This window comes from Dendropsophus ebraccatus, chromosome 3 (genome assembly GCF_027789765.1).
Source record: "Dendropsophus ebraccatus isolate aDenEbr1 chromosome 3, aDenEbr1.pat, whole genome shotgun sequence".
In the NCBI taxonomy this organism is placed as follows: Eukaryota; Metazoa; Chordata; class Amphibia; order Anura; family Hylidae; genus Dendropsophus; species Dendropsophus ebraccatus.
In genome coordinates, this window is record NC_091456.1 from 37,517,515 (window position 1) to 37,537,890 (window position 20,376).

Below are 20,376 nucleotides of genomic sequence, written 5' to 3' on the forward strand. Positions count from 1 at the left end.
CGAATATTCGAATATTCAATCAAATATTCGATCCCATTAAAGTCTATGGGGACAAGTATTCGATTAGTGAAAAACATCTATTTGACCATTTGGAGGGTGAAACCGGAAGCTGGGGGATTTGAACGCTTATCGAATATTTATCAAATATTCGTGGGATATTCGTACGAATATCGAATATTCGAATATCTCACTATTCGATCGAATATCTATTCGATCAAACAGTATTCGCTCATCACTAGTAATAGGGCCTTAAGGTAGTCTGGGACAAACAGAAAAATGTGGTCAAACATTTTTTTTTTTTAATAATAATAATAGTCAATGGAAAAACAGATCCAAATAGATGCACACATTTTTTTCCGTTTTTGCAAGGCTGCTGCTCCACCCCCTGCTCTGATTGGCTGTTGGGCATAAACAGGCTCACCAGGAAGTGGGTGCATAAAAAATGGATTTCTATTACAGCAAGGGTGTAAAGATTATACAGTGCAGCCCCTAAACCAGCACTAATACCCCAGTGAGAAAAAGATTATTAGGTAAATGCTGGATACATACTGAGAAAAATGAGTCTCAGCAAGTGGAAACCTTGCGGGTCACTATAAATCCCTGAACTCTATGCTTAGAAGTCCAGCAGGTGGTTCAGTTCAGTGAGTGACAGCAGATCTTCCTGCTCTATTACATGCTGTTAACATATTGGAAAACACATTCAACGTAACAGCTACAGTTTACATACGTAAACAATAAAAAATATTGGTGACCATACCATGGCTGCTCAGAAAGACCAGAGATACCCTATCTCAGGCTTTTCTTCTTCAGAGGAACCACAATAATGTATGGAAGCATGAACCCAATGATCATTCCATCATTCCTTTTCATCAGGGGATTTCTAAAATCAGGCAATTGTCAGGGGCAGGAGGGAATTGGATCAGGAGTAGGCACTTACCTCTCCCCATGCCCGATGTGAGCAGCGGTACCGACTTCAGAACCCCCGCCGGAAGTCATTTTCCCCCCGAGTTGTGATGACGTCATGACTCGGGGGGTAAATGCCTGTCCTGGTTGATGGACTGGCCGCTCAGCCAATCAGTAACTGTAGTGGCCAGTCCGTCAGCCGGGTCGTGATGTGTACCCCCCGGAGATCCGTGAGCCCAGCAGGGGTCCCGCTGCTTACCGCAGGCACAGGGAGAGGTAAGTACCTACTCCTGATCAATTACCCCCCCCCCCCCCCCCCCTCGGCTGCCTGATTTTCAAAATCCCGGACTTCTCCTTTAATACTAAATATATACTATATATAAATGGACAGATTCAGGACGTGTAGGTTGAAGACCCAGGAACAAAAAAAACTCCAAATTTTCATGTTGGAAATACCTATTTTACTGTTACAATAACAAATATCGAATCTTCAAATCATATAAAAATGTATAGATTAAGGGGAGCGTTACTTCAGAAGAAAGTGACGAAATTGTAAGAAATCAAGGGGTTAATCTGTACAATCAATTTAGTAAAAAACACCATATTATGTGCTAGAACACAAAAGCAGATATACAGTATACTATAAAGAAATATAATCTAACATAATAACAATATACATTTTAAACACTACATGTTCATACTGTCATGTTACAGAATCCTACATGGGGCCGCTTCATGAGAAAGCACATAAATGTCTGCATAACCCATTCAGATAAATGGGAATAAATCTGCCACATGTGATTATACCCAAAGGGAGAAATAAACTGCAGAAATATATCAGTGTCTGATCTTACATTCCTATTTTTATTCCTCTGACATACCATACATATGTACCGTGGACAAGCTAATAGTCTTTTCAGTATGTTTTGGCGTGTAGACGGAAACCGGGCCGCACACAGTCACTGGAGGAAAATCGGAAGGTATTCAAGGTCTGCAGATATTGATCTAGTCATTTTCATATCTAAAGCTCAAGTATGTTAAGCATTTTGTCCCTTCAAGGCCACGAACAGGGTGAGTCCATGGAAAAGTCGCCAGATAATAGGCATGCGGCAGATGCAGACCGTCTTTGACCCTGCCAAAAAGGTGAGGAGGGCTAAGTTTACCATGATGTGAGCTTAGCCTGCCTCACCTTTGACAGTGTCAAAGATAGCCTTGTTATTCTGCAGCCTGTTGGAATACCCTGATGTTTTTTAAAGGGGGGGATATTACATGAAATCAGGATGCACCAGAACATAAAAATAATCTTTTTTTTTTCTATTCTGGTTAAGAACAAGATCCTTATGGATCTGTTTTTTTTGTAAAATAAAAGAACTGGATTCAACAGGATAGACATCCTGCTGCATCCTATTTTAAAGGGAATCTTTCATGCTGAAAATGCAGGCAGAATGTTACAGAGCAGGAGGAACTGAGCAGATTGGTATATAATTTTATATGAAAAAATTCTCTATAATATACTACTTAATCATGTTATTTCTCTGATTATTCTGGGCTAGTAGTCAAGTGGGCGGTCCTACTCGGTGATTGACAGCTATCTGTAAACGTGTCTCTATAGAAGGAGCTGTCATTCATTAAGTATGACCATTCACATGACTGTTTAGTTGATAATAAGCAGAGATTGCCATGAATAACAAATGACAAGTTAACCTGGAACTTTTCCCATAATACTATATATCAATCTGCTTAGCACCTTCTGCTCTATAACATACTGCCTGAAAATTGGACTGTGTTTTCACAGTGTGACAGGTACCTTGTTTCTAATGTTAAAAAAAAAACTGTACCTAAAATGTGGTGTGAACAGGGACTTAAAAAATAAAGACTGTGGTAGAAAAGCGCTGGTCAAACACCAGAGACATTAGTATATCGGTGGAAGGACTATGTATTTTCTCTGCCAAGTACAAAAGAGCTTGCTATAAAGATAGATGACTTCAAAGTCCCTGATTAAAGTGTTGCCGTTTCTGATGGATATATAAACGATGCTGTAAGTGATTTAGTACGGAGCAGGTGTGAACTTGGTAGGTGCCCGCGTCCACATATTGGGTGTCATTGTCTCTCCCCCATTAAAATTCCTCTCAGGTTTCTGTGAGGAATTCAATTTGTTCAAACACAAGGCATAAAGGAGTAAGCTGAGGAGACCTGGAGACTGCGGTGTATGTGTGTGTGTGTATGCATTGCCTGTGTAAAAAAAAATGTGGAGGAGACGAAGCGTGTTTCTTTGCGGATGTATGTATAATTCGCCCAGTATAAACAGCGCCTGCAGAGCTTTCAATGAGAGCTACACATGAGGAGAAGCAGTGTCATAGCGACACCGGAGCAGATAAATCCACATGGAGCCTGTGTGTGTGTGTCTGTGTATTAGGTGTTGTGATTTGACTGTGGATGGAGTCGGCGTGTGTGTATTTAGTGTGGAGGTGTTTATATGGCATAGAGCACACTCTGCCTGCATGAGGGGGGACGTTTATATTAGATGGCTATGGTTCTGTGCGCTGTGCCTCCTGTGATGGATGTGACAGCAGCGTTTGCCTAACCGTGTATGTGGACGGCAGTCAACATCTTAAAAAACTTTGCGTTTGAAGAGAAGAGTGTGGGATGAAATGATGTGTACAGTAATGTGCGCTGCTGCCGCTCATCATGTGACTGCAGTGAATATATTTCATCTCCAGGTGCTTCACATACAGCCTAGATGGTGGCTTCTAATATGATTTTGCAACACTGCAGTATATTTGTACATGTTGGAAGCGCAGTGCGAATAATGAAGGGTTATAATCATGACCCCACGGTTTATCACATCCCCCACTACTCTTTTCCTCCTCCTCCTCCTTCCTCTCTTCTCCCTCCTTTAGACTTTCCTGATTTTTTTTTTTCTTCCAACAATTTTGTTACATAATTCAGGCAGCATTTCAGTCGCTTCCCTTCGCAGTTCTTGATTTTTTATTCCGCATGCTATGGATACAAGTAGTGATCTCGGTTCCCTAGGTCTTGTCAGAGGCGTCACCTCTGCAGATAATCCGTCTCCTTACTGATCACTTTAAATGTGGATTTTCAACGTTCTCGAGTAATCGCAATCCTCTGCAACCCAAGTTATAATATTCAATGAGACCTATTAACTCGTATCATCAGAAAAATCCCCCGTAAATTGAATCAAGCCATAAAAGATGAAAAGCGTTCGATGCCCCTGAAGGCTTATAAATGACTGAATATGTCATGGTTTATGGCTCTCTTTGCTGTATGTTCCTATATTTGTAAATCAATATAAGCATATACTTATCAATGAATAACAGCAGTCACAAAATGAAAGGGCCGAGCTGCATATAAAATGAGGAACGTTCCTATCAGATAGAATGGATGAACAATCCTGTTCGTGTGTTGTATGTATTGGAGGTCGATATATTTTCAAACAGAACTCATATCCTTTGTCCTTGATACAGCTGTCAGGGAAGATGTGTCATTGAGGTTCATTCACCTGCGCATCTCATGTTCAACTCAATAACGCATGCATACAAATGGACACGCAGTAAGGCTAGGTTCATACTGCGTTTTTGTTTTTTTATTTACATTTTTTTGTACACATTTAGGCTATGTTCACACAACGTGCTGTTTTTTTTTGTTTTTTTTTAAATGGCCGTTGTTTTCCATTAAAACAAATTCTGTTCTTTTCATACTGCAATGATATGCATTGAAGTCAATGCACACAGTGTATTGAACAACCGCCATTGTTTTAAGTGCCAAATAACGGCCTTTGTTCGATGCATTGTGTAAAAACAATGGCCGCTGTTCCATTGAATTCAATGTATATCATTGCACGTCAATGGAAAACAATGGGCGCTCAAACTTATTTTCAAAAATAGTACGTTGTGTGAACATAGCCATACATACACCTAAAAAGCATAGAAACTTGTTAACAATGATATCTATGATGCAATGTAGACAACAGAATGTGTTTCCATTTTATTCCTTTTTAATGCTCAGTCATTATAGTTATAGTCATTGCAATGTTGGTCGCCAGAGTATGTTAAAGGGGTAGTGCGGCACTAAACAATTATTAACTAAATAACACACATTACAAAGTTATACAACTTTGTAATGTATGTTATGTTCGTGAATCGCCCCCTTCCCCGTGTTTCCCCCCACCCACACCAGACCCAGAAGTGTAGTGCTCTATACATACCTGCCTCTTGCCGACCCCTGTCCGCCATCTTGTACCAATGATGTCATCTTCGGACGGACGGCCGAACCGCTCCGACCATCCCTAGTGCCGGCCGCCCTCTGCCGCTTCATCAGCTTCTCAGCCGCGATTGGCTGAGCACAGTTATGCTTAGCCAATTACGGCTGAGCAGCTGATGACACAGCACGCGTCATCAGCTGCTCAGCCGCGATTGGCTGAGCACAGTTATGCTCAGCCAATCGCGGCTGAGTAGCTGATGACACGGCAGAGGGCGGCCGGCACTAGGGACGGTCGGAGCGGTTCGGCCGTCCGTCCGAAGATGACATCATTGGTACAAGATGGCGGACGGGGGTCGGCAAGAGGCAGGTATGTATAGAGCACTACACTTCCGGGTCTGGTGTGGGTGGGGGGAAACACGGGGAAGGGGGCGATTCACGAACATAACATACATTACAAAGTTGTATAACTTTGTAATGTGTGTTATTTAGTTAATAATTGTTTAGCGCCGCACTACCCCTTTAAATAACGGCTGTTATTTGGTACTCAAAATCGTTTGAAAATCGTTGTGTGAATATAGCCTAACAATGTATTTCAATGGAAAAGATGGCATATAGCAATAATATGTTTTAGCATCTATTTTAAGTACAGTGGTGCCTTGGATTACGAGCTTAATTCATTCCAGGGCCGCGTTTGTAATCCAAATCCGCTCTTAAACTAAAGCAAATTTTCCCATAAGAAATCACTGAAATGCAGACAATTGGTTTCACAACCCAAAAATAATGATTTTTTATTCTGAATAATGTGTAAAACTAATGAAACAAACAATGAGAAAATGGCGACTATGTCATATAAGTTACTGCACAGTATAGCAATCAGCATGTGGAGTAAAATGTATAGTAAGTGCATAAACCTGAAAAAACAGCAGCAGTTTGTAGATACAGAATGCAGATACAGATCCCCATAATGCAGTTGCGTAGTACAACAGGCTAGAATAGAGAAACAGGGCTGCTGTCAGAGGTCTGTGTGGTCACATGACAGCAATGGGGAAGGGGTGTGTGCTCAGCATGGACCAATCAAGAAGTAAGTGACAAACTTTTCTATGCAGCAGTGTGAATGGCTGAGTGTAAGTGCAAGCACATTATAGCAGCAGTGTGCATAGCTGAATGTGAGTGCAGGCACATTATAGGAGGAATGAAGCGGATGGGAAACACAAGGGCTGACAGATCTGCCATGATTTGGAAGGTGAAAGAGACTTCATGGGTCAGAGTACAGGGCTGTAGACCACGCTTTGCAGGCCATGCCCCTCCCCCACTCCCGTTCCTACCCAGTACAGGGAGCTCTTAATCAAAAGCATTGCTCTGAAGCCAAGTTACCATTTTGAAAAACTGTGAGCTCTACTTGCAAAACGCTCTTAATCCGATTTACTCTTAAACCGAGGTACCACTGTAGAAGTTTTTATACTTATCAAGACTATAAAAAAAAGGAAATTAAAGACACAAATGGGCTATGTTCACACAACTTTTTTCCTCTCCGTTTTTGAAAAGAAAAAATGACGTCCATCATTTCGCTGTTTGGTCACCCGTCAGTGCAGCGATGGCTGTTGGTACATTATTCTGGTTTGAGTTTACTTATTGCCTTTTGGATGTGTCTTTAATTGAAAAGTCGATTGAATTTATTAGTAAACCCCTTAAATGCAGCGATCACGGCGTTTAAGGTGCTCAGTGACAGATCAAGCATCTGTCACTGAGTGATCGGGACCGATCGCATGTGCCGACAGGCGGGGGAGAGCTCCTTACCTCCGTCCTGTCGGTCCGGCGATCCATGTATAGAGTCTGCTCTCACTAGTATATGCAATCTAATGATTGCTTATTTTACAGTAAATAAAAGTGTTGAAAAAAAAAAAAGTGTAATAAAAAAGTTTTGAAAAGTATTAAAAAAAAACCCTTATAAACCCCCTCCCACTAAAAGTTTAAAAGACCCCCTTGCCCACTATAAAAATAAAAATATAAATAAATAAACATATTACATATCGTAGCGTGCGGAATTGTCCGTTCTATTAACATATAACATTATTGTTCCCGCATGGTGAACGGCGTAAGCGGAAACAAAAAAAAAAAACGCACCAGGATTGCTGATTTTATTAAATGATATATCACAAAAAAAATTAAGAGCAATTAAAATTTTTTTGTTACAATATGATATTAATGAAATCTAGAGATCACGGCGCAAAAAATTACACCGCAACCAGCCCTGTAGGTGGAAAATAAAAGCGCTATGGCTCTTTGAAGGCGGGGAGGAACATTGCATTAATTTGACCCGGACTTGTGTGCATCAAAGGGCTCTGTGTTGAAGGGGTTAAAATAGAAAAAGCAGACGCCTTGTCTCTTTTTTTTTACGTTGTGTGAACAACAATAAACAACAAAACAACAAAGCCTAACAACAATAAAATTTTACAGACCTTGACTCCCCATGTTGCAGGCAGGGACTGACCACTGGAAGTAGTTTGCAGGTCAAAACCATTCATTATCGGTCGCCTTTCACTAATATGTAAATGTTTTTTTTTCATGACTAATGTAATATACTGAAGAGTCATACATTAAAGTAAAGATATTTTTGCAGTAAACATTGAAGTAATGGCACATTACATCTGAGATTGGAACACTTCACATGATTAAGCATTACAAGATAAACAGAACATGACTCAAACCTGTGAATGTAAGGCTTTATTCCTACTGAAAAACTACACTAGACAGATGTTTACAACTCTATCACAGCTGGGAGATAAAAAGAAATCTATACAGTTTCAAATTGTTGTTTTTTTAATGTCTTAGTATGTGTTATCCCAATGTTTTTCTGGGACTAGTTTTTAAAAACTTCAGAGCTGAAGAATGTGGGGGAGATTATCAGAAGAATTTTCTTTTTTTAGCAACCAATCAGAGCTCAGCTTTCATTTCTTACACTGTTCTGTTAAAATGAAATAATATAGGCTCTGATTGGTTTCTATGGGCTATTAGACAGTTCTCATTATTTCCCTCTTGTTGTTTTTAAATTGGTAGATATAAGGATCTAAGATTGCACATTGGGGGCATTCATCAAGACCAGTGTAAAAGTACGGCGTTTGACATAAAGCACCGCCCCCATGCCAAACTTACTGAAAAGCATGCGCCTCTAAGTAAAGGCCCTATTACACCAAGAGATTATTGACCGATAATCGCTTGGTGTAATAGCGAGTGTTAAAAGGCAATGATCAGCCGTCGTGCACAATGTCGCCAGATCCTTGTGTTTCAACATGTTGGAAAAACTAGAATGATAGCTACAGTCCGCTGGCCGTCAGGGGCAGCGGACAGCAGACTGCCGCCATCTCCTATGGGCTCCTCAGATCATTCAGGTCATCTGGGGAGCCCCTCCTGCAGCTCCCCCTTCTCTACGATTGCTGTCAGCACATGTAATAGCACCGTCAGAGAGCAGGGAACGAGGAGCAAGCAATTGCTGATCAGCCCATGTAATAGGTACTTAAATCCAGGGAATCTGAGCCTGCAGCCATACAACAGTTACAGATATCCGCTGGTGTAGATGTTTGTCCATGATTTACATCTGTCTATGATAAATCAAGTTCGGGAGGAGGCCACACCTCCTTCCCACCTTTCTGTTCCCCTCTTCCCACCCATTAGACAAGAAAGGTGTATGTAGGGAAAAAGGAACAGATTTTTGGGCAAACCACTCATCTTTTCCCCGATGCACATCGGGTGAAATTTAACAACAATCGTTTATGTATGGGAAACTTGAACAACTATAACAGCCAATATGGACTACAATGTGCCTACATCTATGAAACAGTCATTCGTAAAGGTGACCATTATAGATGAGCGAACCTCAAGCACGCTTGGGTTAATCCGAACTCTGTATTTGATTACTGGTGGCTGAAGAATGTGAATGTAGCCCTAAAGCTGCCTAGAAAACATGGATGGATACAGCCTATAGCCAGGGCCGTATTTACCACGAGGCACCCGTTTTAATTTTTTTTTGTCTCCCACCTCCCGGTCAGACTTGCCAGTAAATCTGGTGACTTTTAGCAGTGGGGGAAGGAGGGGTATGATCAGGTCTGGTATGGAGGTATTGTTCAGGTCTGGTATAGCTGTGATAAATGTGACACATGGTGCCAGCTCATCTCCCAAAACCATAGAGTCAGATACTAAAAATTAAACACACCTGACCTTTCTGTTCTCAGACATCATCTGTTGGAGGATTGGAGGAGAGTCAGGGGGCCGACATACACCTTAGATAGTCCAAACCTGCCAAAGTTGGTTGGTTCAGTCACTATAGTCTAAAGCCAGTATTACACGGGGCGATTCAGAGGAGCAAACAAGTGCCGACCTGTCAGGTCTGTGCTCGCTTGCTCTTCGTTCCCCCGCTCGCCGTTGGCGCTATTACACACGTTGGCAGTAAGCAGGTAAGAGACGGGGGGCCTCGGGGAGCTACGGAAGGGGGGGGGGTAGCTGCCTGGGTGATCACTAGATCATCCAGGCAGCCCATAGTAGATAGCGGTGGTCTGCTGCCGCCACTCGTTTTGCATGGAGCGACCACAGTATATCGCTGCTGTCCTCATCATTGAGCTTTCAACATGTTGAAAGACAACGATCAGCCGACGTCGTGCATGTTGGCTGATTGTTGTCTACTATTACACAAAACGATTATCGTCTGTAACTGCCGATATCGGCTGAATACAGCCAATAATTGCATTGTGTAAAAGGGCCTTGAGGTGTATTGGCACCTTAAGGGGTTGGCCACCTTTAGTCAATTTTAGATAAACACCGTATCAGTTACTGATATACAGTGCCTTTCCTACATAGGAACTCTGCGTTATGCAGCTCTGTCCTCCTGCTGGTCCCTCGACATTGTGCGTGGCAAAACGGAGAGCCTCTCCATAGATGGTGTCCTATAGAGGGGCATGTGACTATACTACGTCACCCTGCAGGCAGACTGATGCATAAGCCACATGCCCCTCCATTAGACTCCACCTATGGACAGGAGCTTCATTCCATAGCACACATGGTTTTCTGTAAGTTTCTTTAGGATGATGAAGTCACAGAAATGCCTGCAACTTTCATAAATGAACACTACCAGAAAGTGTATCAGTGTTTGTAAAAAATAGCATACACTCACCTCCCTGGCTCCCATGCCACCACCTGTTTTATGCTGCTCATGTCCCACTGTGCAACCACTTCCAGGTTTGGGGTCATGACATCACAGGTCAACCCAGCCAATCAGCAGCTGCAGCAAGATCCCAGGGGCGATCAAGAGACATAGCTCTCTGCCAAACGTACCGTCGACAGCTACTGTATATGTATGGCCAGCTTTACTAGAGCTTACCATCTAATTATAAACATCTGAAATACATATGTACTGTGGACAAGCCAATAGACTTTGCAGGTTGTTTTTGTATGTTTTTGGCATATGGAATAATACAAGACTGCACACAATTACTGGAAGGAAATATGGAAAAATCCATACTCTCCAAAGATATTAATCAGATCATATTCATATCCAGGCACAAGTAGTTTGTCCCTTTAAGGCCACAGGGTGTAACCTGCTACATAATAGGTATGCTGTGGATTTGGCAATCTGCAGGATGCCCTCAGTTATGTCATAGAAGAGAAAAAAGTTACCCCAAGGCAAAAGTTTTTCTGATGGTGTCAGTAATTCTACGGCGCACGCTCCAACCGGGCTCTGCTTTCCTTACAAGGAAATACACGGCATTCAGCCATAATGTAGATAGTGGTTACATTTAAAGGCTGTTTAATGTGTATTTTCTTAAATTGCAATTTCATTAAGCTATTAGTTTCTACTTCTGCCAGGAATATCCAAGCAGTGTAACGTAAAATCTTCAAGGTGCCTAATAGGATGGAAATGGTTAACCTTTTTTTTGCCTGTCTACACAGAGATTCGAGAAGCCTTCAAGGTGTTTGATCGAGACGGAAATGGATTCATCTCAAAGCAGGAGCTGGGCACAGCAATGAGGTCTCTGGGGTACATGCCCAATGAAGTGGAACTGGAGGTCATTATACAGAGGCTAGATATGGATGGTAAGGCCTGGGAGCATTATCTGTGCTTAATCTGTATACTTTACAGTGCACCTAAGGTATAGTTTATTCCATCCTCCAGCACAGTACACTGTCTCCACAGCCTGATCACAGCTCTCTACACATTTAAAGATCATCTTTTGTTTATTTTACAACCTGTTTGTTTTATACTTCCTTTTATTTCTTAGGCTTTGCTTACACTATGTTTGCATTGTGCAAGTTATACACATCCATTGTATATTCTATACATTTCTGGCATAGTGAACCAATATTGTACAGTATTTCTTTTTTGCAGAATGCCTCTTTAAGATATTGTAGTCGACTACTGTTATTAAATGCAGTTAAAAATACATACCATCATATGTTTCTCTAAAGAGCACTCTTTTGGCATATGTGGGGTCACTAGGTCCCTGTCCCAGCATTCATGGCACATGGTATATGTATAACTTTATTCTACATTAAAATAAAAAGTTAAAAACTGGTAATATCAAAAATAAAGGCAATATTTAAAATGATGTATAACTGTATTATTAGGATGGAAGCCAGCCTCCTCCCCTAAATGTGTATTGTCACTTCAATTAACTTCCCTCTATTTAAAAGCCAGTGAGATTCCTCACATATTTGTAAATTACTGCAGAAAAAGGTCTTGGCCACTAAGTGTCTCGCTCCTGTGCAATCTGCTGTCCACTGCCTGTTGTAGGCTAGGTTAATCTCTAGTTGCAGCTAGATCAGGACAAAACACAGGAAGTGTCATGGGCAGGACAGTGGCAATACAGACAAGAGACACGGGCAGTGAGTCCTGAACTAGTCCACATCCACTGTCGCTACTTACTTGCCACTGTCAGCCCTAGCCGGCTGCGGTCAACCATGAAGACAGTCCCTGTACTGGTATAAAGTGGGTACACAGACAGGAAAAACAAACAATATAGCAGGGTGGACAATCCGATTCGGCAACAGTGGGCAGCAAAAGTACAAAATCACAAAACAGAGAATGGTCAAAAGTCAAAGCAGCAAGGTCAAGGCAGGCAGCAAGAAAGGATAGTCAGAATATCAGACAAAGGTCAGATAAACAGCAATAGCAAAAACAGCAGAAAAGAGTAGACAAAGAGAACTCAATAACTGGCCAGGAATATAGGCAATACACACACTATATAGGGGAACAGAGGTTTGGTCCAGAAGCTGGTTGGACCGGCCTCTGATTCCTCAACACACAGCTGTGATACACACAACCTGACTGGCAGGGAGAACTGCCAGTCAGACTAACGAAGCAGCAGCAGAATTAACCCTGAGGTTGCAGAAACACAACAAGCAAGACAGATGGGGCTGAACCAATCTAAAGAGGGATAGACCAGTGTTCAGTCAGGGTTCAGGGCACTGCACAATACATACAAAACCCTGAATATCAACGCTGTCTCAGCTGCACAGCACTAGCCGAGGGGCGCACAAGGATTAGCACAGGCACAGACTTGACAGGAAGTGGAAGTGGGAGCTTAGAGAGCGAGAAAACCTGAGAAAAGTGTGGGTTGTGTACCCGTTTGTGCTGCCCTAGGCACTCTGACCTAATACACCTTATTAAGGGTATTCTACAGGGGCATAACTAGGATTCATGGGGCCCCATAGCAAAAAAATGTATGGGGCCCCCCAACATACTCACCTGTCCCGGTGATATGGTGCTGTCCTCCCTTCGGCAGCTCTGAGACGCTGTGCCCTGGGGTGGGGGGTGAGGGGTAGCTGGTCTCTGCTGGTTTGGGCGGCTCTGAGACACCTGCGGGGAGCGGGCTGCTTTAAGACGCTGAGTGAAGCTGAGAGACCCCATTATAGAGGATGCCAGGGAAGCTGAGAGACCCTATTATAGAGGATGCCAGGGAAGCTGAGTGACCCCCATTATACAGGATGCCAGGGATGCTGAGTGACTCCATTATACAGGATGCCAGGGATGCTGAGTGACTCCATTATACAGGATGCCAGGGATGCTGAGTGACTCCATTATACAGGATGCCAGGGAAGCTGAGTGACTCCATTACACAGGATGCTGGGAAGCTGACTGACCCCCATTACACAGGATGCTGGGAAGCTGACTGACCCCCATTACACAGGATGCTGGGAAGCTGACTGACCCCCATTACACAGGATGCTGGGAAGCTGACTGACCCCCATTACACAGGATGCTGGGAAGCTGACTGACCCCCATTACACAGGATGCTGGGAAGCTGACTGACCCCCATTACACAGATGGGGGCAGAGCTTATCGGAACCATGGGAAAGGGTCTATTGCATTAAAGCCACCACCTTTTTACAGTTTACTATCTTAACACAGCATATTTTCATTCTAATTTTGGTATTTTTCATTTGCAAAAGCAAAACTGAAATAAAAATATTCTGTTTTAAGTTAATATACTGTTAGGAAGCTGCAGCTATAATGCAATAGACGCGATCCTCAATCCTTACTATTGTAAGTATAACTTAACACCCTGGGGGCCAGACTGTTACTTTCAGATTAACCAGGTACCCTTCGCACTGCTGGGTGGAGGGCACCTGGGTAAATACTTGAGGATGCTGGCACCCTAAAGCTTATCGAAGGGCTTCTCAGCAGCCTTTCAACAATCTTTTTTTTTTCACCAAGCACCTGAGCAGCACACAATACTCGTTTGAGTATTGAGTGCTTTAGAGTAGTCGGATAATCGCGCAAACACTATATTCGAATGAATCTCTAGTCTCTAGTCATTAACCACAGCATCAAGTAAGATACTTTATTTCATAGAACAACTTAATTTACGGACCTAATAGTTACCAGAGGTTTTGTTGACATATGCAACCGTTTTGGATGCACTCTAGGGGGTGCTGTTATATTGATTGCCTGCTCCATATTACAAGTTAAAAGTATTATCGTGAATGGAAGAACCACACTTACACCTTGCAGTATCAAAACAGAACTTGTTTATTCCAGGAAGACAAGTAGTATATACAGTGGTCCCTTAACTTAAGTTATTCATATGAAGCAGATCTTATATATGCAGCAGCCAGACCACTGTTTTTAGAGCAGAGTGGTGGTCTGTAACCTAGACAATGAGCTGTCAACAATGGGAAGAAAACAGTAGCATATCAGGAGAAGGGGACAAGTTAGCGAAATGAATGTATTTGAAAAATATTTTAATTTGACAAGTCCTACAAGTTGTATAGAGCAGTTTGTTGCTGTGCATGATCCCTTAGATTATCTTTTTCTTTTATTGCTATGGAAATAGCTATATAAATTAATGTAAAATTTATGGATGCTGATTCCAATTTGCTGTCAAAATTTCAATCATTCTAGATCACTCACAGAGATAAATCCTAGCGGGAGCCTAGCTTCAGCTCAGATAAGTTTCAAAGTGGGTAATGTGAATGTTTCTATGGCAGAACCAGGTAAAATATCTGTAGAACAAGTATGCACAACCTAAATAGATGGGGTGTACAGGTGCAACATACCAAGCAGAATAAATAATTATCTTATTGGCAGTTCACAAGGAGTAAAATCAGCTTGTCGACATGTCAATTCTTTGAGTGGACAGCCGCGGAAAGCTTTCTGCTGAAGACACAAGAACAGTGTGCAAGCTTTTCTCTCTGTTTCCCCCTCCTTCCCTTCCCTTCCGAGTTGCCTGATGAACTAACTGTGATTAATCTTCCAGCCTTACAATGTTGTTACAAAGTTGCAGATAGGGACTTGTTTACTTGAGCCATCTTGATAGGGGGTAGGAGAGGGAGATTGAGAGAAAAGGTCACACAGATTTTTGTGTCTCCAGCAGAAAGCAGCAGCTCAGAACTAGGAGAAGGAAACTAGAGAATAACAAGTATGGAATTAATTGTTAATCTCACCATGGGCAGCAACAAATGAAAAGTTATGTGTAAGTGGAATACCCCTTTAACTGTCTTTGCTGTGTCTATGTATACCTTGTAGGATTTTTTAGAAAAAATCTATTTTGATCTAGACCTAGCAGAGCCTTTGCATTGTTAGGCCAGGTTTCACAAATAACGGCTGTTGTTTGCACAACTACGGCCATTGTTATGAAATAACGGCTGTTGTTTGCACAACTACAGCCGTTGTTATGAAATACGGCCGTTGTTTTTACAGTGTGAACCTGGCCTTAGACTGCAAAAGAAAATCACTAGGGACCCAGCAAATCAAATATTTCAGCTTCCTTGCTGTCCCTATAGAGGATATGAGTCAATGGAACAGCTTGACAACCTAATTAGGTACTACTTATCACCACATAGTTCGTGGTAATCCTCATATCAAGCAACATACCCCTGGACATTAATAGATATTTTGGTAAGCATTTTTTTTAGGCTTGCATGTTTTATACAGTCCAAACCAATCCGACGTTGGTCTAACAGTTTCCTAAGGCCATATTACATGTAGCGATGTAGAAGAAGAAGCGAGCGCCAACCTGTTAGCTTAGTACTCGCTTACTCCTTGTTCCCCACTAACTGCCTGTGCTATTACATGCACACATTGAGCAGGGAGGAGCGATGGAGCATCGGGGATCTTTAGACTGTCCTGGTGGCTCATTGAAGAGGGTTCCGGTGTGCTGCCGCCACTCCTATTACACGGAGCGACAAGCAGCAGACCGTTGCTATCGTGATCAGGATTATTCAGTTTTAAGACCATGTTTAGTCAACATTGTGCATGTTGGTTAATCCTGGTCTTTTCACAGGCGTTATTACACCAAGCAGTTATTGGCCAAAACAGACGGTAATCAACCAAGTAATAATAATAATAAGTAATAAGAATAATCATTTGGTGTAATAGGGGTACTCTGGCGCTGATAAAAAAAAACAATCAATCATAAACAAAGTTTTCCCTCTTACTATCCCTCAGGAGTCTGTCTCCTTTTGAATTTCCCACTGTTTGCAGGTCCCTGAAGCTCCAGTTGGTGGCTTCATTTTTTCTTTACTTCCTGATTTGGTCTTTCCCATGATGCACTTTGTCTCCTGTAACGTTTAACTGACTCTGTAAAACTGTTAGATGGCTTACAGCTTGCTCAGCCAATTAGAGCTGAGCAATCTGAGTCATCTGACAAAGGGAGGCTGGCCTAACAGGACTTATGGTCCTGGTCCTTTTACACGGAACGATTGATCGTTTGTTTTTGCACGATAACAATCGAATTCGAACGATAATCGTACGTGTAAACTCAGCGAACGATCAAAAGACGAGCGAGAAATCGTTCATTTAGATCTTTCAACAAGTTCTCAAATTATCGTTGGTCGTTCGCAAAAAATTCGCAGATTCGCAGATCGTTTCGTGTAAACAGTCCTTCAACGATTTCACCTATGTGTGAGATAGGCTTAAACGATCGCATAACGATTTTTCCGTATGATGTATCGTTCCGTCTAAACGCTGATCGTTATAAAAAAAAACATTGTTCATTCAAAATTGTTAATCGTGCGATCGGGCGAATTATCGCTCTGTGTAAAAGTACCATTTGACCTGCCTCCCTCTTGATAGTGTCATTGTCACAAAATGGCTGACACAGAATAGCTCGGGGTCAACAGTCATTAGGCAAGAAAGAGTTTACTTCACTTCCTGGTGGGGGATTGAGGAGGGAAAGGGGGGCAGATAGGTGATTGAAGCATATTACAAAGTTATGTAACTTTATAATGTGTTTCAATTACTGGGAAAAAGCTTTTTGCTGGAGTACCCCTTTAAGATAAACAAAGTAAAAAGAGTTGTCAGGAATGAAAGCCCCCTTAATTGCAAATGTACTGCATTCCCCATGGGGTGTGCCATGTCTGGTGCCTGTTTTGAAGTCTCTACCAACTTTTTAGTGCAGGTTTGCAAGGCTTTTTTGTTCTCTGATTCATCATCTGGATGATTACTTGTGAAGGGTCACCTCTTCTTAAAAACCTCATCTTCCTTCAGCATTTCCCCAACCTATGATCCTGTAGTTGAGGTGTCAAGGGAATTAGTGTTGAGGTGTTTCAGTATGAAGGTAACATTTTCAGGACAGCACATGCCTGGGGTTGTAAACTGCATGGCCCATGTCCTATTGCATTTTCAGTAGGACAGGTATAACTTGGGGGCTGAGGCTAGCTGGCAGAGCACTCACATGTCACCAAATCTTCCAGGGTATGTCAGACTGTAATAGGTTGAATGCAATAGATTAAATCCTAGACAGTCAGCTACTGTGGCCTTGGTTTAAAAGTTTAGTGCAATGCTGAAGTCTTTGTTTTTGCCCACTTATGAGTCCAAACTTTTCTATTGAGCTTTCTTTGGGACCTTTTAGGTGGGAGAGTTGAATAGTACAATTATACTGAATCCTGGGGGTATACTGGTAGAAGACAAGGTTGGAGAGCCTAGCCTAATCTACATACGACTAAGATGATTAACGATTGATATAAAGATGGAAAGGAATTGTATTCGTCGATTAGCAACATTTCACTTTTTAACCCCGATTAAGCCCATCAAACATAAGTCTAACAGAGTATCAAAGATAGTTATCAAACAATATGAGCAGTAGCGATAGTCCCAACATATTTTCTAAGAAAGGTGTATGAGGAGGGGAACGTCCATTACAGCCCCAGTTTTTTTCCCCGGGTTTTTAAATGTTAAACAGTATATGTTCTTAAACAGAACAAAGATATGGCCAGAAAAGTGTAGAGTAGAGAGGGATAGGAGGAGAGGAGGAGTACAATGGATAAGGGGAGAGTGGGGAAAAGAAGTAAAAGAAAGAAAGGGAAGAAACCAAAAAAGGGAAAGAGAAAGAGGGAGGGGGTGTAGGGACAGGATTCTCAAACTCTTGGTGCAGAGAAAGATGTCGCCAGTCTTGACCAGGCTTGCGGAAGGGGTCCCTCTAGATGGTGGCATAACCGACTGTGTTTATGTTACGGCCGCGGCGGCGTCCCGCGTTCCGGGCCGCCGCCGCGACCGCTACCTGCCCTATGCAGCAGCCGGTGTCCATAGTCGGGGACCCGGCGCTGCTGTCACCTCGGCCCGGGGGGGCGCCTCACCTCTCCACGCTCCTGTCTCCCGCTGTGCCGGCCGGCGCGCGCGTCCCCGCCTCCTAGGGCGCGCGCGCGCCGGCTGTCTCAGATTTAAAGGGGCAGTGCGCTCCTAATTGGTAGTTGCACCCAATCACTCCCCTATAAATCCCAGCATGCCCTGTCCTTAGTGTTGGAGCCTCTACATGCTTCCCATAGCGTTTGGCCCAGCCCCCTGTTGTTCCTGAGTCCTATCTGTTACCTGGTCCCAGTCCCTGTTCCTGAGTCCTATCCGTTACCCGGTCCCTAGTCCCTGTTCCTGGTTCCTGTTTCCCTGTCACTCCATCTGTTCCTGCGTTCAGCCTGTCACGTGCGCTCTCACCTGCAGACCTTTGCCAGTGCCTTCTCCTGCCTACTGCTCCTGCCACGCCTCGCCTGCCGTCACCAGCAACCAAGCCAGGGGTAGCGACCTGGGGGTCGCCTGCCGCAGCAAGTCCATCCCGCCTTGCGGCGGGCTCTGGTGAAAACCAGCGGCCCCTTAGACTCCGCTCCCTGGTGAGGTTTGTGCCATCGCTGGTGCCGGTCCAGTGGATCCACTACTCCAGGCGTTACAGTAGGCTCCAACCATGGATCCCGGCGAGGTGCCAGATCTCCGTGACGTCGCCAGAGTGGTCGCGCAACAGGCTCAACAAATCCAGAAACAGTCACAGCAGATCCAGCAACTCACTACCGCCTTACAGCAGCAGACTACTGCCCAGCGCACACCATCTCCTGACGCTGCTTCTTCACTCCGACTGGCTCTCCCAAGCAAGTACTCTGGGGACTCTAAGTTGTGCAGAGGATTCCTGACTCAGTGCACCATGCACATTGAACTTTTGAGTAGTCAATTTTCCACCGAGCGCTCTAAAGTGGCTTTCATCATCAGCCTATTAGAGGGTAGAGCCCTGGCCTGGGCCACGCCACTGTGGGACCGTGATGATCCTGTTGCTGCCAATCTCCGGGCCTTCCTATTCGAGTTTCGCTCCGTCTTTGAGGAACCTGCCCGTGCTTCTTCGGCCGAGACTGCTCTCCTCAACCTCTCTCAAGGCAGCTCCTCTGTCGGTGACTACGCCATCCAGTTCCGCACCCTGGCAGCTGAATTGGACTGGAACGAGGCCGCCCTGTTGGCCACCTTCAAGAAGGGCCTGTCTAGTCGAGTGAGAGACGTGCTCGCTGCCCGAGACCTGCCTACCTCCCTGAACGAACTCATTCTACTGGCCACCCGAGTTGATACTCGTTTTTCGGAGAGGGAGGAGGAGGTTCGGCATGAACATTTACTAACCCATTCCCGTCGCCACCCCCAGCTGGCGCCGGTTTTCCAGAATCCTGACCTTTCGATGTCCCAGCCCTCTCCTGAGATTCCTATGCAGGTGGAACGGGCTCACCTGACGCCTGATGAAAGAATCCGGCGCCTGGAGCAGAATCTCTGTCTCTATTGCGGTGGTTCCGATCACTTCCGGCTGGGATGTTCCCTACGTCCCCAAACATCCGGAGGACGCTCGCACCTAGGTCCGGTGGGACAGGTGTCCCTAGGTGCGAATGCCACCATTCCAAGGCTGTCTATGCCTGTTTCCATCCGGACTCCCTCAGGACAAAATCATCAGACTACTGCCTTCCTCGATTCTGGCTCAGCAGGCAGTTTTATTGCGGCAACATTGGTCCAAAGATGGCGGCTACCCGTGACCCGACTAGCCAGGCCCCTGACTATCTCCTCGGTCACGGGCGAAATTCTTACCGACCGTGTGTACTACCAGACCGCATCTTTAGTCCTCCAGGTGGGTCCTTCACATCAAGAAGAGATATCCTTCTACGTTCTGCCCCATTCTTCCCCCGCGGTCCTCCTGGGACTCCCGTGGCTACAAGAACATGCCCCTCAGCTGGACTGGAGAACCGGGGAGATTCTCAGTTGGGGTCAGGACTGTTCCCACCAGTGTCTCAAGTCACCTCAGACCAAGTGTATTTTGTCATTTCCTGTCCCGGCCAAGCCTCTATCCGGCCTACCGGCAGAAGACCAAGACTCGGCGGATGCCTTCTCTGCCGAGGTGTACCCTCTCCCCGTACCCAAGACTAAGGTCGTGTCCTCTCACCACCGGAAGAACTTACAGAAGGTCCCTTGCCACGTTATACCGCCTGATCGCCTAGTACCAGTCGTCACCTCCACTCTTCAGAGAGTACCCC

General features: G+C 44.0%; 1 protein-coding gene across 1 annotated transcript in view; it reads left to right on the plus strand.

Annotated features, from left to right (window-relative positions):
- The window catches only part of CABP7 (calcium binding protein 7), a 75,783-nt gene that overhangs the window by 18,081 nt on the left and 37,326 nt on the right, over positions 1–20,376 (plus strand). The window contains exon 2 of the mRNA XM_069964129.1: positions 11,065–11,208. Coding sequence (XP_069820230.1) covers positions 11,065–11,208 — 144 coding nt within the window. The remainder of the gene's footprint in view (positions 1–11,064; positions 11,209–20,376) is intronic.